Source organism: Gekko japonicus, unplaced genomic scaffold (assembly GCF_001447785.1).
Source record: "Gekko japonicus isolate JY-2015 unplaced genomic scaffold, Gekko_japonicus_V1.1 scaffold1969, whole genome shotgun sequence".
Taxonomy (NCBI): domain Eukaryota; kingdom Metazoa; phylum Chordata; class Lepidosauria; order Squamata; family Gekkonidae; genus Gekko; species Gekko japonicus.
In genome coordinates this window covers 241417-267774 of record NW_015173195.1, presented here as the reverse complement: position 1 = coordinate 267774, position 26358 = coordinate 241417, and the positions used below count along the sequence as shown (strand labels likewise).

The 26358-nt window shown below is 45.6% G+C and overlaps 1 protein-coding gene across 1 annotated transcript in view; it reads left to right on the top strand.

The window, feature by feature from the left end:
- Positions 1-25879, top strand: part of LOC107119992 (tyrosine 3-monooxygenase-like) — a 39202-nt gene extending 13323 nt beyond the window's left edge. Inside the window, 7 exon segments of the mRNA XM_015422627.1 lie at positions 5133-5278; positions 12188-12323; positions 14307-14376; positions 17122-17178; positions 20020-20115; positions 24779-24912; positions 25720-25879. Coding sequence (XP_015278113.1) covers positions 5133-5278; positions 12188-12323; positions 14307-14376; positions 17122-17178; positions 20020-20115; positions 24779-24912; positions 25720-25879 — 799 coding nt within the window.
- The last annotated feature ends 479 nt before the right edge of the window (positions 25880-26358 follow it).

Sequence of the window (26358 nt, the reverse complement as noted above, 5' to 3'; positions counted from 1 at the left end):
GGCCCTGCGGGACCTGTTGCAGTTCCGCAGGGCCTGCAAGATGGAGCTCTTCCGCCAGGCTTTCGAATAGGAGCCGCCGCCACCACCACTACCACCAATGGGGACCGTTTAGCAGCACCGCCGGAGGCTAAGTGGCAGATAACATCAGGAGGCCATAGTAACCTCCCTTGGAATGAAAGGGCATGTGCAATATGGAGAGAGGGTTTTAGTCACGCGGGATCCTTGGGCGTGGCCCATGTATTAACTGTTTTAAATTGTTTTATTGTGTTTTATTGCACTATGTGCCATATTGTTGTAAGCCACCCTGAGCCCGCATGCGGGGAGGGCGGGGTATAAATAAAATAAAATAAATAAATAAATAAATGACAGACAATGGGCCTGCTTTTACATCTGGAGAGTTTCAGGAGTTCTTGGGCCACTACCTGATCCACCACATCTGGTCTTCACCATTCCACCCAGCCACCAATGGACAAGCGGAAAGGATGGTGTGCACCACCGAGGACTCCCTCAGGTGGCTCATCCACGGTGACTGGGAACACCGGTCAGCAACGTTCTTCTTGGGTCACCAGGCAACTCCGAGCTCTGCCACTGGCTGCAACCCAGCGGAGCTCCTTATGGGCCAGTGCCTCACAACCCGGTTAGACCGGCTGCACCCAGACTGAGCACCAGAGAACCGCTCGTTTTTGGAGGTCCAAGAAGGGCCCAGAGGGTTTTCCCCAGGTGACCCCGTCTACGCTTGGAACGACTCCAACAGTCCTGTGTGGGTTTTCACGAGGGTCATCAGGGTCACCGGTCCCATGTTATACGATGGACAAGTCTTACGCACGGATGATGGACAAGTCTTATGCAGGCACAATGACCAACTTCGCCACCGTCTCCTACTGGAGGTTGCCAAGCCAGCACCAGCTGCCACAGAAGCCAGCCGCCCAGAACCACCACCACCGCTGCCGGAGTACAGCTTGGAGTGGGACGCAGCGCGCTCCAGGGACCAGCCTGACCATGCAGAATCGCCCACACCCATACCGACTGTTCCAGAGCCCCTGGACTCTGTTCCTGATTCATCATCTTCCCCCAGCACCACGACAGCGACCCCAGACCCGGCTCCTGTGGCTTCACCACCACCGTCCGAGCCTAGACGCTCTCACCAAGAAAGGTGCAAGCCAGCTCACCTTGAAGACTGTGTGTGTTAAGGTGCTTTAGAACTTAGGGGGGAGGGGTGTTATGTATTGGGACTGGAACATTTCAGGACTGTTTTTACCAGAGACTGGCTGAGCTTGGAGCACTAGAACAATAGCCCACCAGGACTCTGGAGGTGACCAATGAGGAAGTTATGGGTCTGACAATAGCCTATAGTTAATAGTTGTTTGGGGAGTGGCTGGTGTTTGCAAGCTATTTAAACAGAGCCGTTGCCCTGGGTCTTTGTATTGTTCTGGCTGAATCACAAATAAAGCAGAGCTGATCACTAAGCTTGAGGTCGGACCATCCATGGAACCCAGTATTTAACAGGGGCAGAACTGTGGACCAAATATTTTGCACTTTTTACATCACTGTTGAATTCTGCACCACGGCTGAGGATGCTCCTACCCCAGCCATGCAAGGGTCTTCTGTCTTGTTCTCTTGACCTTTTCCTGACTGCTTGGTGAAAGGAGTCCCTGGCCTGTCCAACGTAGACATTACTAGCAACAGCCCCTGTTGGAAGCCTATGCAGTTGTTTCTCAGCCCATAGCCTTGAAAGCGACGCCCGTGCTTGCTAAACATCGATGTTTATCTAAAACAGAGAGAGCCATTGTGGGATGCTGGCTCTCACCCTTCCTAGCAACACTCCGGCAGCAAAAGAAATAAGAAACACAATACCCAAAACAGGAAAAGGTCATTTGCCTTGCTCAGCATTTCCAAGAATGAGCTCAATTTTCATAAAACAATGTTTACAAATGTGTTAGAACCCCAGAGCTGAAGTTAAAAAGAAAACCAACCCAAAAACATAGTCACTTTCCATAAGGCTCTCTGCCATTGCATAATTACATGTTTCCTTTCCAAGAGCTGAATAGGTGGGTCCTTTTTTAAAAAAGAGAGAGAGTGAAAGTCTCTTTCTAACACAATAATTGTAAAATGCAAAACAGAGGTCAAATCCCTCCTAAAATGTGCATAGGCACAATATTCGTGTTTTGTGGCATTTAGGATATGTTCTGAAGTCTGGATCTGACTGCTTCAAATGGTTTTTTTAAGGGCCAGGCACTTCCAGTGAATGAAACTTATGTTATTGAACATATTTACATTGTGAATTGAGTGCACTATCCCATCCAATAGATTTTTCACTTTGGTATCAAACATACTAAGGACTTAAAAGCATGGCAAGTGGAAGTATAATCTTAAACCCATTAGTTAGCCCAAACCAAAGTATTCACTGAAGTCTCTTCATTCTGTGATATGGAAATTATGTATGAGGTGGGCATCCTGTGAAGAAGCTGTATATTACTTTGCTTAGAATCATAGAGTTGGAAGGGACCTCCAGGGTCATCTAGTCCAACCCCCTGCACAATGCAGGAAATTCACAAATACCTCTCCCCCACACCCCCAGTGACCCCTGTTCCATGCCCAGAAGATGACAAAAAACCTGCAGTATCCCCAGACAACCTGGCCTGGAAAAAAATTGCTTCCTGACCCCAAAGTGGTGATCAGCATTTCCCTGGGTATGTAAGAAAGGGCCACAAGAACTAAGCACTGATGCTACCCTTCCTGCCCTCCCTCTCATGATCTGCTTAAGTTCACAGAATCAGCATTGCTAACAGATGGCCATCTAGCCTCAGTGAAGGAGAGCCCACCACCTCCCAAGGAAGCCAGTTCCACTGAGAAACAGTTCTCTCAGGAAGTTCTTCCTAATGTTTAGCCGAAAACTCTTCTGTTTTAATTTCAGCCCGTTGGTTCTGGTTCAACTTTCTGGGGCAACAGAAAACAACTCCTAACAACCCTCTATATGACAGCACTTCAAGTACTTGAAGATGGAGATCATATCACCTCTTAGTCGTTTCCTCTCCAGGCTAAACATACCCAGCTCCTTCAACCTTTCCTCATAGGACTTGATCTCCAGGCTCCTCACCAACTTTGTTGCCCGCCTCTGGGCATGTTCCAGCTTGTCTATCTCCTTCTTAAATTGTGGTGCCCAAAACTGAACATAATACTCTAGGTCACCAGAGCAGAGTAAAGCGATACCATCACTTCATGTGATCTGGACACTATGCTTCTGTTGATACAGCCTAAAATCAAATTTGTCTTTTTAGCTACTGCATCACACTTCTGACTCATGTTCAGTGTATGGTCTACTAAGACACCTAGTTTTTCTTCGCACATACTACTGCCAAGTCTCTCCCATCCTATAATTATGCATTTGATTTTTCCTACCTAAATGCAGAACTTTACATCTACCCCACTGAAATTCATTTTATTTGTTTTAGCCCAGTTTTCCAGCCTGTCAAGATCGTCCTGTATCCTGACTCTGTACCATATTTGCTACCCCTCCCAATTTAGTACTTGTTAAGTGATTGAAAATCTTTTATTCATGATTCAGATGTCTTTTTTTTCTTCAGCTTTTTGTGTGATCCATTCCCCAGCCGTGTGAATCAACACAGCACTCCAGAGTGCATAGCCAGAGCCTTGCAGTTCCACCTTAGGAACATTTATTCTCAGATCTGAGCGTTCTGGCTTGCTTCACAGTCTTTTAACTTAGTTCAGTTCAAGATGCTCTTGGATGAAGGATCATTTTGGCTGATCTCTGTGTTATAAAATGGGTTGTTTTCTGCATGTATACTGATGTTTACCATTGTGAATCGCAAAATATCTCTCATGACTTTCCACTGCACATGGAAATACAAGCATTTCCCATTCATATTTAATGCAGCATACCAAGAAAAACATGTTGCTGCATAACATATGAAGCAACCTTTTGTCCCCGTTGTGGGAAAGATGTCACCAGGGATGAAAAAATTCATTATTTTGTCATTCTGCACTGACTACTAGTACTATATTTATATGGTATCTGATGCGTACTTGTAATAACTGGTGTGGTCTTAGTTAATGTTCTATGAGTCTTCTTCCAGATTTTTTAATGTAAAATTTGTTACTTTATAAAATATAATTTGACCTCCTAGTAATAGTTATTTGGACAAGTCATTCAGTCCTGGCCAGGGATGCCAGAAATTCGAGAGGAATTCACCTAGTCTTACTGGAGTGCTGTAAGCTTCCTTCAAAATTTCTTGTATGTTGCACCTCAGAGGGAACTTGCAAATTCACCTCAAATGGTGTTTTGGGTGCAATTTGGTGCCGTCTGTTAGCCAAATCTCATCTGTGATGGAGATAAACATGTGTATTTTACGAGCACAGTAATCAACGAGAGTATGGATTGGTCGCAGTTCCTCATCAAGTATACATTTGGTGACAAAGTGAGATTTGTTGCCACAAAATGTGTGAAACGGCTCTAAATCTGCCATTGCCCCATCCTCATTATTAAGATACCCATAAAGAAATATGGCTACATGGTCAGCTGGTCTCAAGAATGGACTCCCATTTCCAGCTTCATTACTTCCCTGATTTTTATACTATATATTTTTATATAGCCTCATTGTTAACATTTTTGCTGTCAAGTCACAGCTGACTTATGATGACCCTGTGGGGTTTCCAAGGAAAGAGACGTTCAGAAGTGGTTTGTCATTGCTTGCCTCTGTGTTGCAACTCTGGACTTCCTTGGTGGTCTCCCATCCAAATACTAACCAGGACTGACCCTGCTTAGCTTCCAAGATCTGACAAGATCGGGCTAGCCTGGGCTATCCAGGTCAAGGCCTAACCACAGATTACTACCATTTATTCCATCACTTCAGATAACTCATTCAAACTCCCTCTTCCTTTTTTCCAGATTTTAATACTCCAGAAACTTTTACCACATATACAATGGTTGTCCTTGACTACAGGCAAATTTATAGCACTTTTTTGTTTTAGCAAAATCCTACTAAATCTGGTTTTCCCCCTTTTGAAAACAATACTTGTTATGGGAAGAGGAAGGACATCTCTGTGATGTGTCATTTAAATGATACTGTTCCTAGAGAGGGCAATTGCCCGCTAACGACTGTTCTTGCTTTCAGGAGAGAGATCTACCAAAAGCTGAGAAGTCTTTACCCTACCCATGCTTGTAAGCAATACCTGGATGGCTTTCACCAGCTTGAAAAATACTGTGGATACCGAGCAGGTTCCATCCCTCAGCTGCAAGCTGTCTCTACATTTTTAAAAGGCAAGCTGTTGTGACACCATGACGTTTTAGCTATGTGTAGTCTGTTGTGGTTGGAAGATGCCACTCAATGATGTCTTCATATGAACTACCAGCTTAAGCACTTTCCTTCCTGTTTCACAGATGAGCTATTATCTCTGTGCTCTGGAATGAGCCAGTCTGCCAGAACTTAGTTAGGGGCTGAGGACTGTGGCCTAGCAAAGGAAAACTGAGGTTAAAAGTTCAAGGCAGAAATGGATTTATGCTTTTTACAGCTACCAAACAGGCAGGAAAATAAAATCAAGTGAAGTGTTTCCCATTATGGCATCTCCATGCTGGTAAATTGTTCATCTTTTGTTTTCTGTCTTGTCAAGGCTGGCCCTGTCTTTGTGCAATAACATAACCAAACTCTGGCCGGAGTAGGTTCCTGTCACTCCCCAGTAAGTCACATGAAATGAAGCAAGAAAGCTTTATTTTAAAAAAAAAATCAAGAAAGGTTATTAAAAACAAAGCATATAGTTCAGTGGAGTCATCATGCACAAAAAATAACAGACTCTCTGACTGTGCTACTTACGTCTGCTTTTGGCAGCACTGCTGGTTGTTACAGCAGATGTATGATGTTCACAAGCTTACACAGAGTATCTTCAAGCAACGGTGGGTGGGTGGAAGAAAGGGGATAAGAAGGGGATGTTCTTTTTCTGCTATATTCTATCTATATATCTAATAGTCAAGTCGCCCCCTAGTGTGCGGATAGCTAAATCCGCGCACCGGGGGCACCTGGGGGGAGGGGGAGTTTTGTGGACACGTGGGGTGGTCCCCAGGTGTGCACAAAAATCTGAAAAGTTAAAAAAACCGGGGGGATACTTAAATCCCCCTAAAACTGACAGAGCGTTCCCTGCACATGCACAGGGAACGCTCTGCAGCCGGCCTCGCTGTCGCTGCCTCGAAGCCAGCCGGCCAGACCCATGAGAGGAAGGGAGGGCACAAGGCCCGGCCGGCTGCAAGCCTGCGGGAGGGCGGCCGCGAGGCCCGGGCGGCTGCAGGGCACTGGCCCTCGCTTGGGGGGGGGAAAGCAGCGAGGCCTGGCGGCTACAAGCCGCGCGGGCCTCGCTATGGAGCCGGTGGGGGAAGGAACCGACGGTTCATAGGGGGGGAGGCGGGGGGAAGATCCAGCAGGGGGGATGGAGGACAGGGAGGAACCAGCAGGATGGGGGGGAAGCTTACCTGCTCCTGCTGGTTCCTCCTCCGGCAGCTCAGTTTGGAGCTCCCCCCCCTGCGAGTTTCGCGGGTCTCCTTTCTTGTAATATATAAATTGCCGGCCATTACCTCCTGACCTTCCCAACCAATCACAAGGCTGTCTCCATAGAACTTTCTGGGGTGACAGTGAGTTCCCCCTCCCATACCAGATTCACAGCTGAACTCTGTGAACTAATTAACAGGCTTTCAAGAGGGCCTTGCCAAGTAACTATGGGGGCGGGGGTGTTGTCTGACACCTGCAAGCAGTCAGAGCACCAGAAAGCAAGAGTTTTAGCTGGAATTGTCCTCTTAAGATGGCTTCTCTCTTGACCTGTCTCTACTGGACAGAGTCTCTGTCCATAAAGAAAGGTGGCAGTCTTACACAAAACAACTCCCCTTTAAGCACCCAGAATCTGCCTTGCCTTGCATAGGAAGTGTAAAGAGCCTTATTGCAACAATGAATGTAAACTGTCCAGTGTGTTAAGGACCTGCAAACTTTGTGTAGTTAGCTGTCTCCAACCATCTCTTTGGGTAGCCAAAGACTGAAGCAAGGAATGGAGTCAGAGATTTCATGCACATCAGTTCACCAAATGGCATATTATTCTGTCTTGTCGCCACTGTCCAACACTTATTTTCAATATATTTATTATTATAACTTCTAGAGCGCTTTCGGACTGAACCCCTCAGAGCCATTTAGAGTGTTTGAAATGTCTCAAACATATTATTTCTTAAAAACTGAGCTACTTATACCCTTCACATTCAGTTAAAAATTCATAAGATGGCTCATAACAGAATAAAGCCACAACATCCAAATAAGACAACAGCAACAGTATACAATGACAGGAAGGGGTAAGGAGACAGATAATGTCAATAATTATTACAACAGCCATGTAAGGTAGAGCAGTGTTATTATTTTTTAGAGCAGCTGTGGTGGCTAGGCAGAAGGCTTGGGCCACTCAGTGAATTCACGGCAGAAATGAGTTGAGCCGGAGACTTCCTAAGAGATAATGGAGATAATTCACTCACTTGATGAGTATATTCCTGGTGGGCTGGGCTTATCATCCTGGGTCATATTGTTTTGTAGAAGTCACTGTGGGAGTCCTCTTAATCAGGGAGGGAATCTTCCTACCTTTGCGCTATGTGTTAACGGTGGTCATTAATGGCGCATGGCAATCGATACAAATATATACAAGGGGGACCAGCAATTCAAAGCAGTACAATAATAATGATGAGAAATTGCTGTAAAGTTCACAAATCACAATGAATAGACAATAATAACTAGTACAGAATTGACGCTTGATGATGTTTATAATTTCTATGTTTTCAAAACACAGGACGTCAAATACGGAAGGTGAGCGATACGAACATCTCGAGTGGTTGTTCGTTTCGAGACAACTCTTTTTCAACCAAATTCAGTTCTCTGGTTGTCTTATTGTGTTTAGCTGTGATATCAATCTTATCCAGCATCCGTAAAGCACATAGGCTAACAAGTTTTAACAGCATAAGGGCTAACAAATTCTAAATTCGGACAACAAGTCTAGACTTGACGTCCTGTGTTTTGAAAACATAGAAATTATAAACATCATCAAGCGTCAATTCTGTACTAGTTATTATTGTCTATTCATTGTGATTTGTGAACTTTACAGCAATTTCTCATCATTATTATTGCATGGCAATCGATGGCATAATGAGCAGGATCCGCATGGTGAGCTTATTGTATTGAAAGCTAACATGATGTAGAAGCTAAAGTGTTGGACTAAGACTGGAGAGACCCAGGTTCGAATCCCGTTAGCCATGTACCTCAATAGGTGATCATGGGCCTTTCGGCCTAATCTACCCCAAACGGTTATTGCAAAAATAAAATGGAGTGTGGGAGAGCCTGAGCATTGGGGAGGAAAAGCAGAATACAGATTTAATACTTTTACGATATGGCTGGAACAAAGTGCTCTTTAACATTTATTGTTGCTGTTACTGAAATAAGTTGACTGGTTTTGACATGAAAAGTTGCAGCAAAAAGTGCAAAAACATTGTGTGTTTCCCCCAAAAAATTAAACTGGGGAAAAGAAAGCGTTGTTCTGGAATGGGTGTGTTTGTATACCTAAGTGAGTTCTAGTCGAAAGCAGGAATAATTATAGCCAGAGTATAAACAATTGTATGTAACTCTGTTTGGAGGCCAAGAGTGGAATGGACATTTGTTCCTATAGGTTCCTTGAGGGCAATTAGTCATGACTTCTCTTTCAACTCTCTCTGGGCTTCCAGAAGTGATGGAGCAGTCGTCCAAAAAGCCCTGCCTCACCTCCAATTCTTTATTGCAGTTCTGTTTTTATTGGAGAGCTATAAATCACAAGTACAATTTTTACAAGTTACTTCTTTACAAATGCGTCTGCAACTCTCCCCCCCCCGTACAAAACTTTTGGAATGTCCAGACTTAAGAATCAGAGGGCTCTTTTTCAAACCATATGTATTATTCAATTTTGTTTCTTGCTATTTAAAGGACTGTTAAAGTGAGAAGTTTACAGAATCATTTCACGAAAGGAACAAATTGGGCAATTAAGCATTAGACAGAAGGCAGGGACTGTGACAACTCAGCAGAGGAGTCCTCTGCTAAAAGTAAAAGGCCTCCTCAGTTGACAGGGGGAGGGTGTGTGCATGTATGTCAGAGAGATTTCCATGGCATCACATTCACAGTGTGTCTGAAAAAGAACAGCACCTGCTAAGTTGAACCTAGTAATTCTAAAAACTTCATACAAATCTAAACATTGGCAGAATTCTATCCTTGTCAACCAGAAGTGCCAGAGACTGAACCTGGGACGTCCTGCATGCCTGGCACATATTCTACCAGTGAGCTATGGGGCCTCCCTCACCAATTTCAACCCCCCCCCCCCAAGAATTCACTGAGGAAAGGCAAATGGGGAGGAATGGGATCAGTTTCTATTAAGGGAGATGCTGACAAGAATGCAAAAGATTGTCTTAAAAATGCAGCCATGATGACTCCGGGACACAGCATCTGCTTTGCATTCAGGGGGTCTCAAGTTCAATCCCCAGCATTTTGGGATTAGATGATATGTGATGCAAAAGGACCTCTTCCTGAGACCCTGGAGAACCACAGCCAGTGAGATCAGACTGTACTGACCTTGACAAACAAATGGTTTGACTCGGTATAAGCTAGCTTCATGTGCCAGACATTACCTCTGTACCCAAACCCATCCTCAAAGGTGGTCAGGGTGGCCTATACTGAAGCCGCTTAAGTGTCAAGCAAGCTTTGCTTTGGCAGGAGAATTGAATCAGGTGCCATCAAGACCACCATCAAATCAAAGAATGATCTTTAAGAGAAACCACACTGGGGTACTGAGCTTTGGGAAACTTTAATAACTTTAATAATCAAGTTATTCACTTTATCTGTAAAGGCATTAGGGTTGCAGTGACTGTTGCTGCAAGTTAGTTCATCTGTTGAATGAATCATAAAGGCAACAAAATTGATTGTTTACCTGTTTGCTTGCCAAACATCTCAAACTATTTGTGAGGCAGTTTACGGTTGTGCAGTAGCTGTATTACTCACTAGCCTCGCTGCTGTGTCCCTGCTGCCTTCTTTTTGTGCATGCACTGTACAGTACTGCTACACTTACCTATGCATGTGGACATTTCACCAGCTTTGCGTGTGCATAGTTATCATCAGTTGCATATGTACACTTAAACATTTAAATATAAGTTAAACTGTTGGCATGGCAAGCAACAAACAAGTGGTGGCAATTGGAACAAACTGATAGGTCAGGTGCCTTTAAAAAGTAAGAATCCAAATCACTGAAACGATAGAAAACGACCACTCCAATTGCCTTTGCAAAAATTATGCTTGTGCAAAATCCCTGCCAAACCACACAAATTGGCAGCTAGACTAGCAGTCATGAATGGCATCAGTGAAAATCAGGGTCTAAAATGGATTCATTTTCAAAGATATTCACGATATATCTACCCTTGATAACCAAGGAAAGAAGTATGCCTCTGCAGCAGTGGGTTGTGAGAGCCAAGTGCACATGCATGAAACCCAGTTGTGCTAGCTGCCTGCGCCAGGCAAGAAGAGTGTTTTGGCAGGATCTCGATGTAGTTGTCAGTAAATCAGTGGCAAGATCTCAAGTGGTGACCAGGCTGCTGAAGGAATTTGCACGCCCCTGATTGGCATGTGTCCCACCACACCACTTAACAAAGTTGGAAGCCTTCCTCAGGCCAAAAGAGCCTTCCTCCAACTTCTTCCTTCCATGGAAGGGCCACTTAAGATCGATGATGGCTTCTTAGGCTGGGGAACTTCCTTCCGCCTAAGGCAGAATGCATGTCTTTGTCAAGTTTCTGATTGCCAGCACGCTGCCTGTTGGGGGGGGGGAGTATTTGTGTGTGTGTCTGTGTCTGTGCGTGCACCTGGAAGTCATGGTTGACTTCTGGTGACCCCTAGTGGGGCTTGGACATTTCAGAGAGGTGGCTTGCTATTGCATACCTCTGTGTCCAGGTTCTAGTATTCCTTGGAGGTGTCCCATGATCCAAGTACTTTCCAGGGCCGGCCCTGCTTAGCTTCCTAGACCTGATGAGATCGGACTTGCCTGGGCTCAAAGAACTTCTTGGGCCCCGGTCACACGGGCAGGAAAATGCGGGGGGGGGGAGCGTGGCTGTTTGCCCTGGAGCAAAATAACACACGGCTGCGCGATCAGACATCCCGTAGAGGTCCCGTCGAGGTCCCGTGGTTAGGGGGGAGGTGCCGATCACAGAACAATCCTGAAGCGTGGCAAAGAAGCGGCCTCTCTAGCAAAAGGCTCCGCGGGTTTAACCCCTTCCAGGGCTGCAGAGGAATGCAAACTGTGTCCTCCGTCCGGTCCCCTCCAGAAGGAGCTTCAGCCGGGCCGCCCTCCCGCCACGCCCCCCCTGCCGCCCGGTGCAGAGAGTTCCTCTCGAGCAGGCCAAGCCAGGAGTGGGGGGGGTACAGAAAAGAGGAGGGGGCTGTGTTGTTTGTTTTTAAATGAAGTGTGCGCATGCACCATTGGGTGCTTGTACGCATCCCGTGGAGACTTGGGGGAAAAACCTTTTAGCGATGGGACCGTTGGGTGCTTGTACGCATCCCGTGGAGACTTGGGGAAAAAACCTTTTAGCGGTGGGCGCTGGATGCCACAACCTACCACCGGAAACACGATCAGGCGCCCGCCCTTGCCCTGCGGTTTCCGGAAACTAGTACCTCGGAGGTACTAGTTTTTTACCCCGCATCTTCGGCAGGAAGCCTCGGGTTCGCCACGGGAGCTCTACGCTTCCCAGATGTGGCGCTGTGAGCGCACCCGGAAAATCCGCCTATCTTCTGTCTCTGTAGCGTGGCTAATGCTCCATGTGACCGCAGCCTTGATTACTCTTTTGGCTGTGGGTAAATAAGTACCACTTCGGTGGGAAGGTGGGAAGGTGCATCTTGGCGTTTAGTCATGCCGGCCACATGATCATGGAGAATTCTTCAGACAACGCTGGCTCTTCAGCTTGGAAATGGAGATGAGCACCACCCCCAGAGTCGGATTCGACTGGCTTTCGAGCAAGGGAAACCTTTACATTTATCTTTATGCTTCTTATATTCCTGCACAGACAAGGACAATGTCAGGGTGATTCCTAGAAATAGTTTAAGGGCCACACCCATTCTGTTCCCAGATTTTACAGCTCTATTTATGTTTCTTCCAGAAAGAACAGGCTTTCAGCTGAGACCAGCTGCGGGGCTTCTCTCTGCTCGAGATTTCCTTGCTGGCCTGGCATTTCGAGTCTTTCAGAGCACACAGTATATACGGCATTCATCTTCCCCGATGCATTCCCCAGAACCGTGAGTAGCCAACTTATGGCGTCCTTGTAGGGTTTTCAAGGCAAGAGACATTCATACATTCACTGCGTAATGACCTTGGTATTCCTTAGTGGTCTCCCATCCAAATACTAACCAGGGCGAACCCCACTTAGCTTCTGAGATCCAACTAGGTATAATGAGATCAGGCTAGCTTGGGCTATCCATTGCTGAACAGCATACAGAAATACAAGTACACAATCATGAGCATACAGTAATGCAAAATGTAACCTATAATACAATGAAAAGGTGTTCAGGGGGGTATCAATAGGGTCTCAGTCAAGGCATGGTTGAAATGGCTGTGATGTCTTCCGCCTCAGGCCTCGCTGGTGGTAACTGGAGGTTGAGAGGAGGTGGGCTCTCAACTAGAGTTTGCTTTTCAGGAAGTGGCCAGTGGGGTCTATATGCCAACAGAAAAAGGTTCTAGGAAGTCTTCAAGAGTATTCCTAGATTTAGCATTGACTTATTTTTAGCTGCCACTGTCAGTACTTTTTTGACGGGTTCACAAAATGCCTTTCTCTGGCCACACAAGAATGTCTGTTTCAGAAGGTAGCCCTGTTGGTCTGAAAAGTAGAACAGTTAGTTCCAAGTCCAGGGGCATCTTAGAGACCAACAAGAGTTTCAAGCGTCAATGCTCCCTTTCTCAGACATGAGAAGACAAGGATGTCTATGATCTATCATTTCTCAGTCTATATTCTGTCTATTAAATTCTGCTAGTCTTACATCAAAATCCAACAACAGCATATTAACAAAATAATCTATTGATTTTAATGGCCTTTGTTGACATTTCATTGTGACGGAAAGCAGTAGTTAGGCAGCATGTGGGTGATTTATGACCCTTAAACTTGGATCCATGGATCACCATTGAGCACATTAAGTATATGAGATGCTTTTATTTCCCTTCTAGCTCCAGTAGGCAGTGCTGACTTTGAACATTCTGAGATGTGACTATAGGCTCTGCATTTGTTTCCAGTTAGGGCTGTATCTCTTCAATGCAATCATCTAGCCAACATAAGAATAATAAAAAATAAAAAATAATCTTTCAATTTATTGATCGCTCAATCCTTGCAGAGCTGCCGGCTCTGAGCGATTTACAGTTACTCATGTGTTGACACAGGACTAACGATGATGGGGGTAAGGGAGGACAACATATATATCATTTTTAATCACACACACTTCGCAGTCGACAGGGGGTTTGGTCAGCTGTAAGCATCAGACATGTTCCGGCAGCATTCTTTAGTCGGCATCGCTTGATGTCGTCAGCATTTTTCTCGGTCGCAGCGCACCACTGCCACCGTCTGGCCGGAATGGCCCATTGCAGGCTTTTCTTTGATGCTGCGTAGATCTCTCTCGGCTTTTGAGCTTACGCGCGGACCTTCCGTATGTCAGCTAACACCTCCCCCACCGGGGGGGGGGTTAAGTGTACCCACCCTCTCTAAGGAGTGGTACCCATTTTATCTACTCGCTGAAGCTTTCGAACCGCTGGGTGGATGGCAAGCTGGGGACACGGCTGGTAGCTCACACCAGTGCGGGGCTCGAACTGACAGCAGTCCTGTTCAGCTCAGATGTTTAACCAGAGGATAAATCCCCTGTGCCACCGCTCCCCTATGATGAATGAACGAACGAATGAACAAGCTGCTATTGTTTGGTGTGGTTGTCAGGTTGCAGGAGGCAAGAAAACTGGAGGGCCTCTTCAAGCTGATTATTTTTCTGGTGCTGTCATCCACCACCATTCACCACTTGCCACAATGGGCAGATAATGAGTACCAGCTATAATGTGCAGGGTGTAACAACAGGCAGAAGAAAACAGGATCTGGAGAGGGCCAGGTGGGAGACTTCATGGTTGCTTTGTCTTCTGCTGAATTTAAACGTATGTCCACATTCTCCAGGAAACAATAGGGCAATCACCGTTTTCCAGGTAAAAGAAACACAATTCATGATGTTTTAAAACATTATTTGTTTTCACAGTGATTGCTGTCATGAACTCCTGGGCCATGTTCCCATGTTAGCGGACAAGGAATTTGCACAGTTCTCACAGGTAATGTCCCTATCCTTGTGTTAACTCTTAACTATTTGTACTTCACAGGAAGTTACTGCATGCTCACATGCCAGCATCTCTGCCCTGGGGGACTGAAAAGATACTAGCAGATTCCTGGGATTTCCAAACAAACATGGCCTTACTGGCACTATTTAAAACTGGCACCATTTTAATTGGTTTGTGAATGATTTGGAATTGGGGGAGAACAGTGAGATGACCAGGTTGGTAGATGCTACCAAATGATTTGTGATGGTAAAAAAATGAGGCAAATTGTGAAGACCTACAAGGAGGACCTATCTGAATGAGGGGGTAACAATGTCAAGTTCAGGGCACATACGTGTAAGGTGATGCATGCTGGGACAAAATAAGCTAATGGTAAGTATATCCTGATCAGGTCTGGACTGTCTGAGACCAAGACCTAAAAAGATCCTGGGGTTGTAGTGGGAAGCTCAATGAAAATGTTAACTCCGTGTGCAGTAGCAGTATGAAAGGCAAACTCCATGCTGGGGATTGTTAGGAAAGGGGTTGAAAATAAAGGTCAATATTGTAGAGCCTTTATAAAGGAATATGGCACAGCCCCATTTTTTAATACGATGTGCCATTCTGGTCACCATGTCTCAAAAAGAATAATGAAGAGCTGGAAAAAGTACAGAAGAGGGTAACCAAGATGAGTAAGGGGTTGGGGAACCTTTCTTATGAGAAACTTTTCAGTTTAGAAAAAAAATGACTGAAGGGAGGCATGAAAGAAATTTATAAAATTATGCATGGGGTGGTAAAAAGAGATAGAGAGAGCTTTTTCTTCCATAATGCTAGAACTCAGGGACACCCAATGAACTTGATGGACAACAGGTTCAGGACAGACAAATAATTTCTTTACTCAACGGGTGATTAAAATATGGAATATATTGTCAGTGGACATAGTGATGGCCACAAACCAACCACTAATCACCAAAGGGTGGTTAGACAGGTTCGTGAAGGATAAGTCCTTCAGGGGAAGGCCTCAGCTTCTATGCCCCATTTATCGGCTACCCTGGGTTCCTGTTTTGACCTCGGTGTGAAACAAGATTTTGGATTTGAGGGAGCATCAGTCTGATTCAATAGGGCTCTTCCTATGTTCTTAGAAATCCCAGTGAACTTTTTCTGCAGATTTCCTTTGGGTGACTTTGCCCAGCCCTAGAATCTGCAGTATCTCCAGTAAGTAAATGGGAAGAGTTAGTCGTACTGATGGTGTCCTTTGGCGACAACCTTTTCTCCAAACGTTTAGTTGATTCTTATTGGTGCACGTGTATTAGTATACATACAAATCAGGGCTTTAAAGCCTTACATAGCTTTTAATTGTATGTGTTCTTACAAATGCTAAAGTTATACTATATATTAAATAGCAACTCTGTGATTAATTACAAGTATTCCCCATTTGTTCCCAGTTGCTTCTGTTTTTTACATTGTTGCTTCTTATGCACAGTAGCTATGTTTTTGCTAGCTACTGAAACTGGGGGGGGGGGGCAGTCTGGGTGGTGTGTACATAGCCATGCCACACCTTCCCAGAGTCCTCCAGTGGACTGCACCTCTGAGAACCACCAGTATGCATGAAGATGCAGCTGCTGATAACTGCAGAAGACCTTCCTTCTCCCCCGTTCTCAGAGGCTGTATAGGCTGCCACAGGTAGATTTGGCCATAGGTTGAAAACAGGGCAAGTATTATTCTGTATTAGGATGAGAATTGCTGAGGTGAACTGCTTTAAGTATGGACAATCTAGTCCTCAGTTCTGCCAATTGTTGTTCAAATCATGTGGGTGTGGACCAGTAAAGCCTACAGTATTTCATTTTAGAAATAAGAACATAAGAACATAAGAGATGCCAATGTTGGATCAGGCCAAAGGCCCATCCAGTCCAACACTCTGTGTCACACAGTGGCCAGAAATACCAGTGCCATCAGGAGGTCCACCAGTGGGGCCAGGACATTAGAAGCCCTCCCACTGTTGACCCCTTCAAGCACCAAGAAGACAGAGCATCACTTGCCCCAGAGCCCCTATCTATACCTTGTGGCTAATAGCCACTGATGGACCTCTGTGAATAAGATGTTTCACTTCCATACATTTATTTTCTTTGCTAAACAGGAATCCAGATAACAATTAGCATTTTGTATTTTACATTGTTAATGTATTTATTTTATTGGATTTCGAGTCCACCCTCCCCTGCACACCAGGGCTCAGGGCGGATTACAACAATAATTATAAACAATTAATATACAATAATTTAAACAATTAAAAGCATAATGAAATTAATAAAACCTACCAGAGCGAGATGGTGATAGGAGACAATTCATAAGTCCCTGAAGTACATGATACAATAAATGAAACTGGGGTCCAGGGCGGGGGAGGATTATAGGTAAACAAGACTATGTAGATTTTTATCCCTAAGGTAAGGACCTCACCAACAGAATTCATTCACATGCCAGGACTATATGTTTGTGCAGACAAATTCACTGAAGATACTCCAGGGTGATTATCCACAATAGCTAATTCGACCCTCCATGCTCAGAGGCAGTATACCTCTGAATATCAAGTGCTGGGGTTAAACAACAGGGGACAGCTTTGGGCTCCTGAAGGCATCTGCTTAGCTGGTGTTGGAAACAGGATGCTGGATTAGACGGATCCTTAGCTGGATCCTGCAGGACTTTTATCTTGTTCACATGACTTTCTTATACCCGCTCAACCTCCCGGTATCACCTGCTTGCTTGCTTTAGGATATTGGACTGGCTTCTCTTGGAGCATCTGAGGAAGATATAGAAAAGCTGTCAACTGTAAGTATACATCACGTTAACATAGTGAAGCCACAACACCAAAAACTGCAGATTTAAGCAGAGTTACCCCTGTCGACTTAGAAGGAGGTAACTCTACTTAGGATGGCATCAAAAGTGCTCAGAAGGCAAGATTTTTGAAGCAATCTAAGGGGCTCCTCCACAAATTGCTCAGGGATTTCCAAATGACCAAATTTGTATTTTAGAAAATCCAAGCACCATTTCCCCCAAAGTAAAATAAACAAACAAATAAATAAATCTCTAAATCACTTAAAAGCCACCTCCTAACATTCCATCCCAGACGCACAACAACCAGTCAGATAATCCAAATAAAACATGCCCCATTTGTTACTGCAGCTGACATAACTAATGAAAACTGAAAAACTAATAGCATTAATATCCACATATATGGCCATTATTCAGGCATCTGGTTGCCTAGGATACCGAAGAAGATCAGAGGGAGAGGGTACTTGAGTAATCATATGACTGACAGAGACATTTACCAATCAGAATAATTACCTGCATTAGTGTTAATTGCTAAGGCTGTGAACGAATGCAATAAAACTTATGATAGATCAGATCGAGTTACCTGCAGATCTTGCCACGAAAGACCACTCTGATGATAGGTCAGTTTTTTCAAAGGATTGCTTAAAGTCAGTCACGTTGCTGGATCATTGGCTTGTGGGAAGTGAGTTTTAATTTGGCTGCAGATAAACCAGGTGGCTGTTGCTTGCTCTTCTTTTCCTCCGCAGCAGGACTTCCCAGTTAGGAGAAAAGTTGAAGCATCCCACCAATATTTTTTAGTAATACCCAGTTCCACCTCAGTATCCATAAAATTTATATTTTTTAACATTAAAATAATGAGGCATTTTTCAGTTGAAGACACAAGCTATCGTCAGATCATAAATTCTGCACTGCCCAATGTTGGAATTTATTTATTTATTTATTACTTCATTTATGCCCTGCCTTTCTACACAATAATGCCCCAAAATGGCTTATGTTGTTTTCCTCTCCACTGTTTTTTATCCTCACATCAACCTAGGGTTGCCAAGTCTATCTTCGCTGGGAGCGGGGGGCTCCTGGCTGGCGTCTTATGCGCGCGTGCCCACGTCACCCGGAAGTGATGGGAGGACACCAGGCACGATGGGGGCGAGGTCACGGCCATACAAGGGAAAACCATAGAGTTTTCCCTTGTATGGCCATGGCCCTGCCCCCAGCGTGCCCGGCGTGCCCGTGTCACTTCTGGGTGACGCGCACATCGGGGTGGAGTTCCCCCCGGGGCCCGATCCGGCGGTGCCGGGGAACGGGCCTCTGGGGCGGGGTTTTCCCCGCCCCCCAGGGGGACTTGGGATCCCTACATCAACCCTGTGAGGTAGGTTAGGCTGTGAGAGAGAGTGACTGGCCCAAGGCCACCCAGCAAGCTTCCATGGCAGAGTGGGGATTTGAACCTGGGTCTCCATAATTCTAGTCCAACCCTCTAACCTCTACACCACACTGGCTTATTACACTTGCCCAACACACGTTCATGTTTCCCAATGTACTTTTTCCAGGCATGTGACTACACACCAAGATAACAAAGTGCTAGTGAACACTGGAGGATTGGGGGGGGGGGTCCTGAAGAAGAATTCATGATCATGATCTAATCATTCTTCTTTCTTTCAATACTGGGGGGGGGGGAAGAAGTAAAGGCAATCCAACAAAACTGATCAGTAGAACAGACAAACGTCACCACACAGGACACAACCCTTTTTATCACAAGATGTGATGGCCACTGACTTATAAGGGCCAATGCATATGCTATAAAGTAGGCAAGGTGGACATGTGGACACCACAAGGACCTTGGGTCAGATGTGCACCGGGAGTTCTCTACTGGTACTTCAGTTCCCAGGTGCAGTGGAGCCCAATTTAAATTGAGACTGTGGTGTTCAAGAAGAAAGGGACTTCACCTTCTCACCATCACCAACACGCCATTTTCTGGACCTGAGATGGGCCCTGGAAGCCTCCATTTGCCCCACTGGGAAAACTTACATGTAGGCATTAGTAAGTTTCCCAAACAGGAAACTAGTGGCTCTTTAGGGGCACTTCATGTCAGGGAAACATTGTGGGGGGGGGGAGTGGAACTGAAGCGTTTTCTCCTCGTGTGCCATGGTCCCAATCCAGACTGGGATCACAGGTGCCTGGGAATTAAATTCCCAGCTGGGAACTCCCAGAACATGTCTTTCAGAGGTCGATTCGGGGGGGATCGCAGTTTCCCCGGGTGAGGTGCGGGAGGCGGGGCACACGACGAAGCCCCACCCCCTGCTTCCGGCCGCCCTGCTTCCGGCCCTCATTCAACCAGGAGGAGGCAGGAGAAGAGGGAGGGTAAGTTGCTTCCTCCCTGCCTCTCCCCACCCCTGCCTGCCTGGGGTCAGGGAGGGCCTTGGCAGGGCTTCCTCCCACTCCCAACGGCCTTGCAGATCCACTGCCGGGGCTTATGATGTCAGGGGATGTGGCATATGCTAATGAGTTATGCTAATGAGTTCCCCTAGCTCTTTTTCTATGAAACAACCCCTGATGTCTTTAGAAAAACGTATAATGCGTGAACCAGCCTTCAAATTGCTTTTAGAGGTTTAGTCAAATTTATGGAGGATAGGCCAACCATGGTCAAGGCTGAATGGAACCTCCATTTTCAGAGCAGGACCCCCCCCCCCGAATGCCAGTTGCTGGTGGGAAAGAATAGGGAAGGTCTGCTTTTATTGCCCTGCTTGTGGACTTCCTTGTGGCATCTGGTTGGTCATGACAGGAAACTGGATGCTGAATGAGATCTGAATGAGGCCTCTTTTTATGTCCTTATGTGTTTCTCAGCTCTACTGGTTTACTGTTGAATTTGGTCTCTGCAAACAAAATGGATCTATCAGAGCCTATGGAGCAGGTCTCCTTTCCTCTTATGGTGAGCTGGTGGTAAGTAAAGAGCATTTATCAGTCCCTGATGCAAGGCTCCCTCTAAGCTGTGGAATCCTGTGAGCAAAAATTCTACTTGGTGAGCTCCTGGCATTAAAACTGTGAGCGAGCCATTTGGCTGCTGCATGAATTAGTTTGCTCTGAAGCCCTCCTTCCTGAGCTAAGACAAAAATCTGTGAGCCAGAGGCTAAAAAACTGTGAGCTAGCTCACACTAACTCAGCTTAGAGGGAACACTGCCCTGATGTCTGATCATTTGGAACAGCTGCTGCCTAGGGAACGTGGATATCCTAAGCATTTTGTATTAAATAAATTTACCCACTATGCTCACTAGAGGGCAGGGTGGAGCCTCCTATGCATGCAGTTTCGAATGATATTTCTGCTTAAGAGTGAAAGACACCAAGTCATCAAGCTGTAATTAAATAATAGCTAAGGATATTGAAAACCCTGCAGATTATTGCTCACGTTCAGCCTGGTCACAGTCACCGTGCTCTGAATGTTTGTTTGGATCAGAAACAATCTCTCCTCGGGTACTACTTACACAGCCAGTTTGGACAGAGAAGGAAATCCCTTGGATTGAATCCTGGGGTACATACGGCTGCTGGTCATTGTGGGGTGCTGTGCCCCCTGTGCCGCTCACAGGCCCCTTCGGCTATGATGAGCCTGCTCCCTGACTAAGATCATCATCTTTGAGGACCGTGCTCAGAACGCCTCCCCCTTCTGAAGTCAGCCAGCTGGCCACAACTTTGGGTAGGGTCCCTCCCCTCAGCCATCCACCTGGTACCATATCTAGAGGCACACAAGATTTTTAACATCTGCCTTCTCTCCACAACTTTTCTCAAATTTTAAAAAAATATTTAATATTTTTAATATTGAAATGTTAAAGTAGCTATTTTAATACTTTATTCAGTATTGCACTCTTCCTTGATACATTGACCTTTTGAATGTGCTTTGATCATGATTTTGTTTTGTTTTGCTTAAATTCACTGTGCTGGTTATTGTTTTTCAATTATCTTAGGCTACTGTCAGTTTCCACTAACTTCTATAGGCTGCTTAGAGATGCCAGCTTCCAGGTCCTGAGGATCCTCCAGAATTACAGTTCATTTCCAGACTACAGATATCAGTTCTCCTGGAGAAAATGGATGCTTTGGAGGGTGGACTCTGTGGCATTGTACCCCACTGAGGTCCCTGTCCTCCCAGGCACCATTTCCAAATCTCCAGGAGTTTTCCAACCTGGATCTGGTAATGCTACACTCCTAGGCTTGCCAAGTCCCCCTGGGGGGTGGGGAAACCCCCACTCGATGGTCCCGTTTCCCGCCAGCCCAGATCGAGGCTGCCGGGGGGAAACCCACCCACCCCCAAGTGCGGGGAATGTGCAGACATGCCCGGCGTGATTATGTTATCCGGAGGTGACATCATCACGCTGGGCACGTTGCAGGGGGACGCTCTATGATTCGAGGGAAAACTCTATGGTTTTCCCTCGATTCATAGTGGTCCCGCCCCCAATGTGACTGACACAATGACGTTGCTTCCGGGTGGTGTCATCACTAGGGTTGCCAAGTCTATCTTCGCCGGGAGCGGGGGGCTCCCGGCTGGCGTCTTGTGCGCGCCGCACGCTGCACACACGTCACCCGGAAGTGACGGGAGGACACCAGGCACGCTGGGGGCAGGGCCACGGCCATACAAGGGAAAACCATAGAGTTTTCCCTTGTATGGCCGTGGCCCCGCCCCCAGCGTGCCCGGCGTGCCTGCATCACTTCCGGGTGACCTGGACGTCGGGGTGGAGTTCCCCCCGGGGTCCGATCCGGCGGCGCCGGGGAACGGGCCTCTGGGGCGGGGTTTTCCCCACCTCCCGTGGGGACTTGGGATTCCTAGTCATCACGCCAGGCGCGCTTTGTGCACGCACCAAAAAACTCCAGGAGCAGGACTCCCCTGCTCTAAGGTAAGTTGCACTTGGCAACCCTATACGCCCCTCACACTTCCAGCTCCCAGACGGCTGGCAGAAGCTCACTCCACCCTGTAAAAAACTGGTTTTCCTACACAGTTTCTTGTTCAAGTTTTAACATTGGTTCAGGCATTTGGCCTAGTAAAATGTCTTGATAAAGAGGCCTTGCAAAAGAAAGATTTCTTCCTCTGAAACAAAGAAAACTGTTTAGGAGCTTTGGAGACATAGATAAGAGAGAAGGGAGGTAACCCAGCTGCAGGTCATTCCATTAGGCCTGGTAACTCCAAGGACATGAGATAGGGAAGGGTGCATTCCATCTTGTCAGCACATGAGCACATGAGATCATAGGTGGGAGAAAGGTGCTTGCTCAGTGAACCCAGTGCAGCTGTAGAGTGTCTGGTTGATTGACAAGCCCCTCTGATTAGTTAGAGCACCTCCTTAGCAACACGTCTGGTGCTTAGGTTACATCATTTGCCCTACACCTGACTTGCTAATTAGAATCAGGCCAACACCGGGCCTGGGCCATAAAGTAATGGTTCAAGATTTCAGATATTACCCAACGGCAGACTGAAGTCTTGAAAGTTCCACGCTTCAAAGTCGAAGACAAGGTTTCCAATCAGTAAGACCCACCAAACAAGATAGCATGCAGGCTAATCCAAGCACAGGGTCAGTCCACAGTAAATGCCTGTGCCAGTGGCCACATTTTATTTATCCATTCACTCACTTAACAGCAAACCCTCATCCCACAAAAGCAAAGCCTAGAAGTTACTACGATGAAAATTATCATGTACCTTAACAACAGCTGCCAGAAATTTCACCACAGACAGAGTACTTTATCTTTATCTCTGAGTAACCAGGATGATTTCGCTTCTGAAGAGAGAAAGTCCTGATTAAATAATGTGAAAATCAGTCCAGCTCTTAGATCTGAAAATTTGGGGCAGTCATTATTTATCCATTATCATCATCACATTTGTATTGTCTATCCTCCAAGGAGCTTAATGTGGTATCGATGGAGGGTTGTCCCCCCCTTTCATCCAAAAAATCTTGCCAGATAGGTTAGGCTAATAAGGGAATAACAGCCCCAAAGTGCCCAGTGAGGTTCAGAACTGAAAGGGGAATGGAATCCTGGTATCCTTGGTGACCGACCCAAGCCCAACCCACAGTTCTCTCCACCACTCTGTTTCTCTCAAAAGGGAACCCAAATTGAGCCACCGACAGTTGTGGGTTTGGCTTTAAAGGTATATATATTGATACGGAGTATGCAGCATTTTGTTCAAGTTTTGTTTGTTTTTGTCTTTGCATCTTAAGGGAAGATTTCCGTCCTTTCAACAAGCATCAGGCCTAGAAACTATCTTACAAGCAGGAGACAAAGTCTATATGACCAAGCCTGAATCCCTAATGACAGTTTGCCTGTTGGCCAACCCCATGTTTTCTGAGCTATAGGAATTTACCCAAGGCACTTAGCACTGTGCTGTAAATTTTACTGTAATGTCAGCTGTTCTACATTATGTAAAATGAATTTTATGTTAACACCCAGGCTGGAGTCTAGCCTGAGTACCGTAAAATGTAAAGCCCATACTTTGCTGTTGGCAGACGCCACTGGGTTGCAAGCTTCCTTTGCAGAAAAACAAGGGTTCCCTGAGCTGTGCTGGGCTAAATCAGGTCATCTGACCATTTCTGAGCATCTTTTCCCACAGAAAAGAACGAAGGGTTCTGCTTGAAAACTGCATCTGAGGCCCTCCAACTTTTCAACCCGCTCGAAACATTATATTGCTACATATTTCTAATACATCTGGTCTAGATTTCAAAAGTATTCTCCAGAGGGATATCTTATATTCTATACATGGCTAACCAAGAAGCCAGAGTTCGATTTACTTACATTTTACGTTGCTTTCTGTTTCTCTCTCTCTCTCTTTTTAATGCATCGAAGCAGAAAGAGTCATCCTATAGTTTTTCCTCCTCCTGTAGTTGTTATAACATCTTTGGGAGGAATGACAGGGTTAGCAATACAATGTTGGGGGGAAATATGGGGAAGGCAACAAAAGCTGACCTTGGCCACAGCTGAAATAATTCTGGTTATCAAGTCATGCCACTTATTAAGTCGCTCACTTAACAAAGCAGTCGGAGAGTGATTCAGCAAGAACACAACTTTATTCTTCAACTCGAACACAACTCCAACACGGATCAACATCTGATAGCCAGAACAGCCCTTACATTGCAGCTGTCCTGCTTTTAAACATTCCCGGCTAATGTAGCCACACCCACTGTACAAATACCAACCAACAAGGTTGTTCACATAAGGACCAATCACGGATGTTCCCACTCAGGGAGTTTGCTAGAAGGTTATTGGTTAGGTGCTTCCTGGGCTAGTAACACGATTGGATGGATTTGGATCCTAGCCCAGGATGAAGCTTTACATTACACTTCAATTAGATGTTTCACATCATATCATGCATTCAAGGCAACTTTGAATACACTACACCACTGAAGGTGGGGGAAATGCCCATCTTTGGGGGGGGGGTGGTCAAGCCTCCCATCACTACTCAGTTTAACCATTGTGTGGTCCCTCTAAAGCCTCATTGGTGACTGCATGGACAGAGCTCTGCTGCCTTCTGACTGTGGATCCTACCAACTTAACTGTAATACAAATCTCACTGCAAGTCAATGGCTGTGTGCTGCTGGTATCCATAAATTAGGTCACTCTTGTTGTTCTTTACTAGTATGCTTTATCAAAGGAGCCAGAATACAAACCTTTTGATCCAGACGTGATGGCAGTCCAGCCTTACCAGGACCAGACTATCCAGCCTGTGTACTTCGTAGCAGAACATTTCGAAGAGGCGAAGTCTAAGCTACAGTGAGTGCAAAAGTGAAAATCTATGCCGAGAGATGTACAGTGCAATCCCTAAGCAGTGTTGTATCCTTTTAAGTCCACTGAAGCCAACTGCTTAGAACTGCACCGTTAACTGTATCACCAAACAATGGCGGTATGGCCAGTAGAACTTCACTGTTGGACTATGTTGCAAATGGCCAGATGGGGACAAGGAAGGCAGACACAGACCTCTAGGGATGAGGGAGGAAGGTTCTCCAAGCCCTACGTGGAGCTTCCATTAGCAGATGCTCCCACCCTGAGAAGGATCATCCCTAGGGATGGGCACGAACTGGGAAAATGCGGTACAGTTCGTGGTTTGTGACGTGCCCCTTTCACAAACCACAGACTGTCACAAATGTTTAGCTGCCTTATGAGCCAGTTCACTTCAGGAGGTGGTAGAATGGCCCCCCCCCCCCGGCATGCTAGAGACACCAAACTCTGGCTGACTCTTCTCTACCTGCCCTCCAAGTTTGGTGAGGATTGGATGTATGAGGTCTGAGTTACAGCCCCCAAAGAAGGTGACCCCAAGAAAGTACTTTCTGGGGAAATGACTGGTCAAGATTTATTACGAACTTCAGTTCGTGAGCCAGTTCATGCCTTTCCCGAATCATCCCTTTGGTCATCACTGGGTAAATTGTAAGGCCAGCTCTATCGTGCAACAGTGTGCTTCTGAAAAAGATGTTAAATGTTATCATAACATTGTGGGGATGAATTGTTTCTCTTCAAGGCTTATTGATTGCTTAACAGTCTAAAAAAAAATTGCACCATGTCTTTTATTTTTTTCTTCAACAGAAAATATGCTCTTCAGATCAAGAAACCTTTCTCTCTTCATTATGATCCCTTCACTTCCAGCATAGAAGTTCTTGATTCACCACAAAAAGTAAAGGAGATTGTCTATTACTTGAAAGATGAACTGAAAAATCTCTGCCAGGCCTTTGAAAAGCTTTCCTGAAACAGTTGGTCAAAACCTTCCCTAAGTAAGCATAAAGTATCGAGTCCATAATGTATAACATAGTATTAAATTAAAAGGAAATCACATAATGTTTAGGGAAGGAAGGAAGATGTTCTAGATAAGCTAACAGATAATGTGATGAGAGAGGAATGAGAGAAATGTTATTTATGAAATGAATGTAGAATTTGTAGAATTAGGGAATTAACAAAACAATTGGGGGGAAATATATTTTTGCCTGGTGTCTAAAGACTGCAAGCTTGACTCTGTGAGAGTCCTGTACAAAAGAACATGCTGTGTCTCTCAGGACCACCCACCCTGTCTCCATCAGTAGGAGCATACACTGCAGGGCCTCAGATGACCATCTTAACCGGTGAGCAGATTTGTATGAAAGAGGGCAATAAGGATGTTGCAGTCTAGATATGGAAATATTTGGAAGCACTGAATAATGTTCTATTCAGAATGATTGCAAATAATTTCAA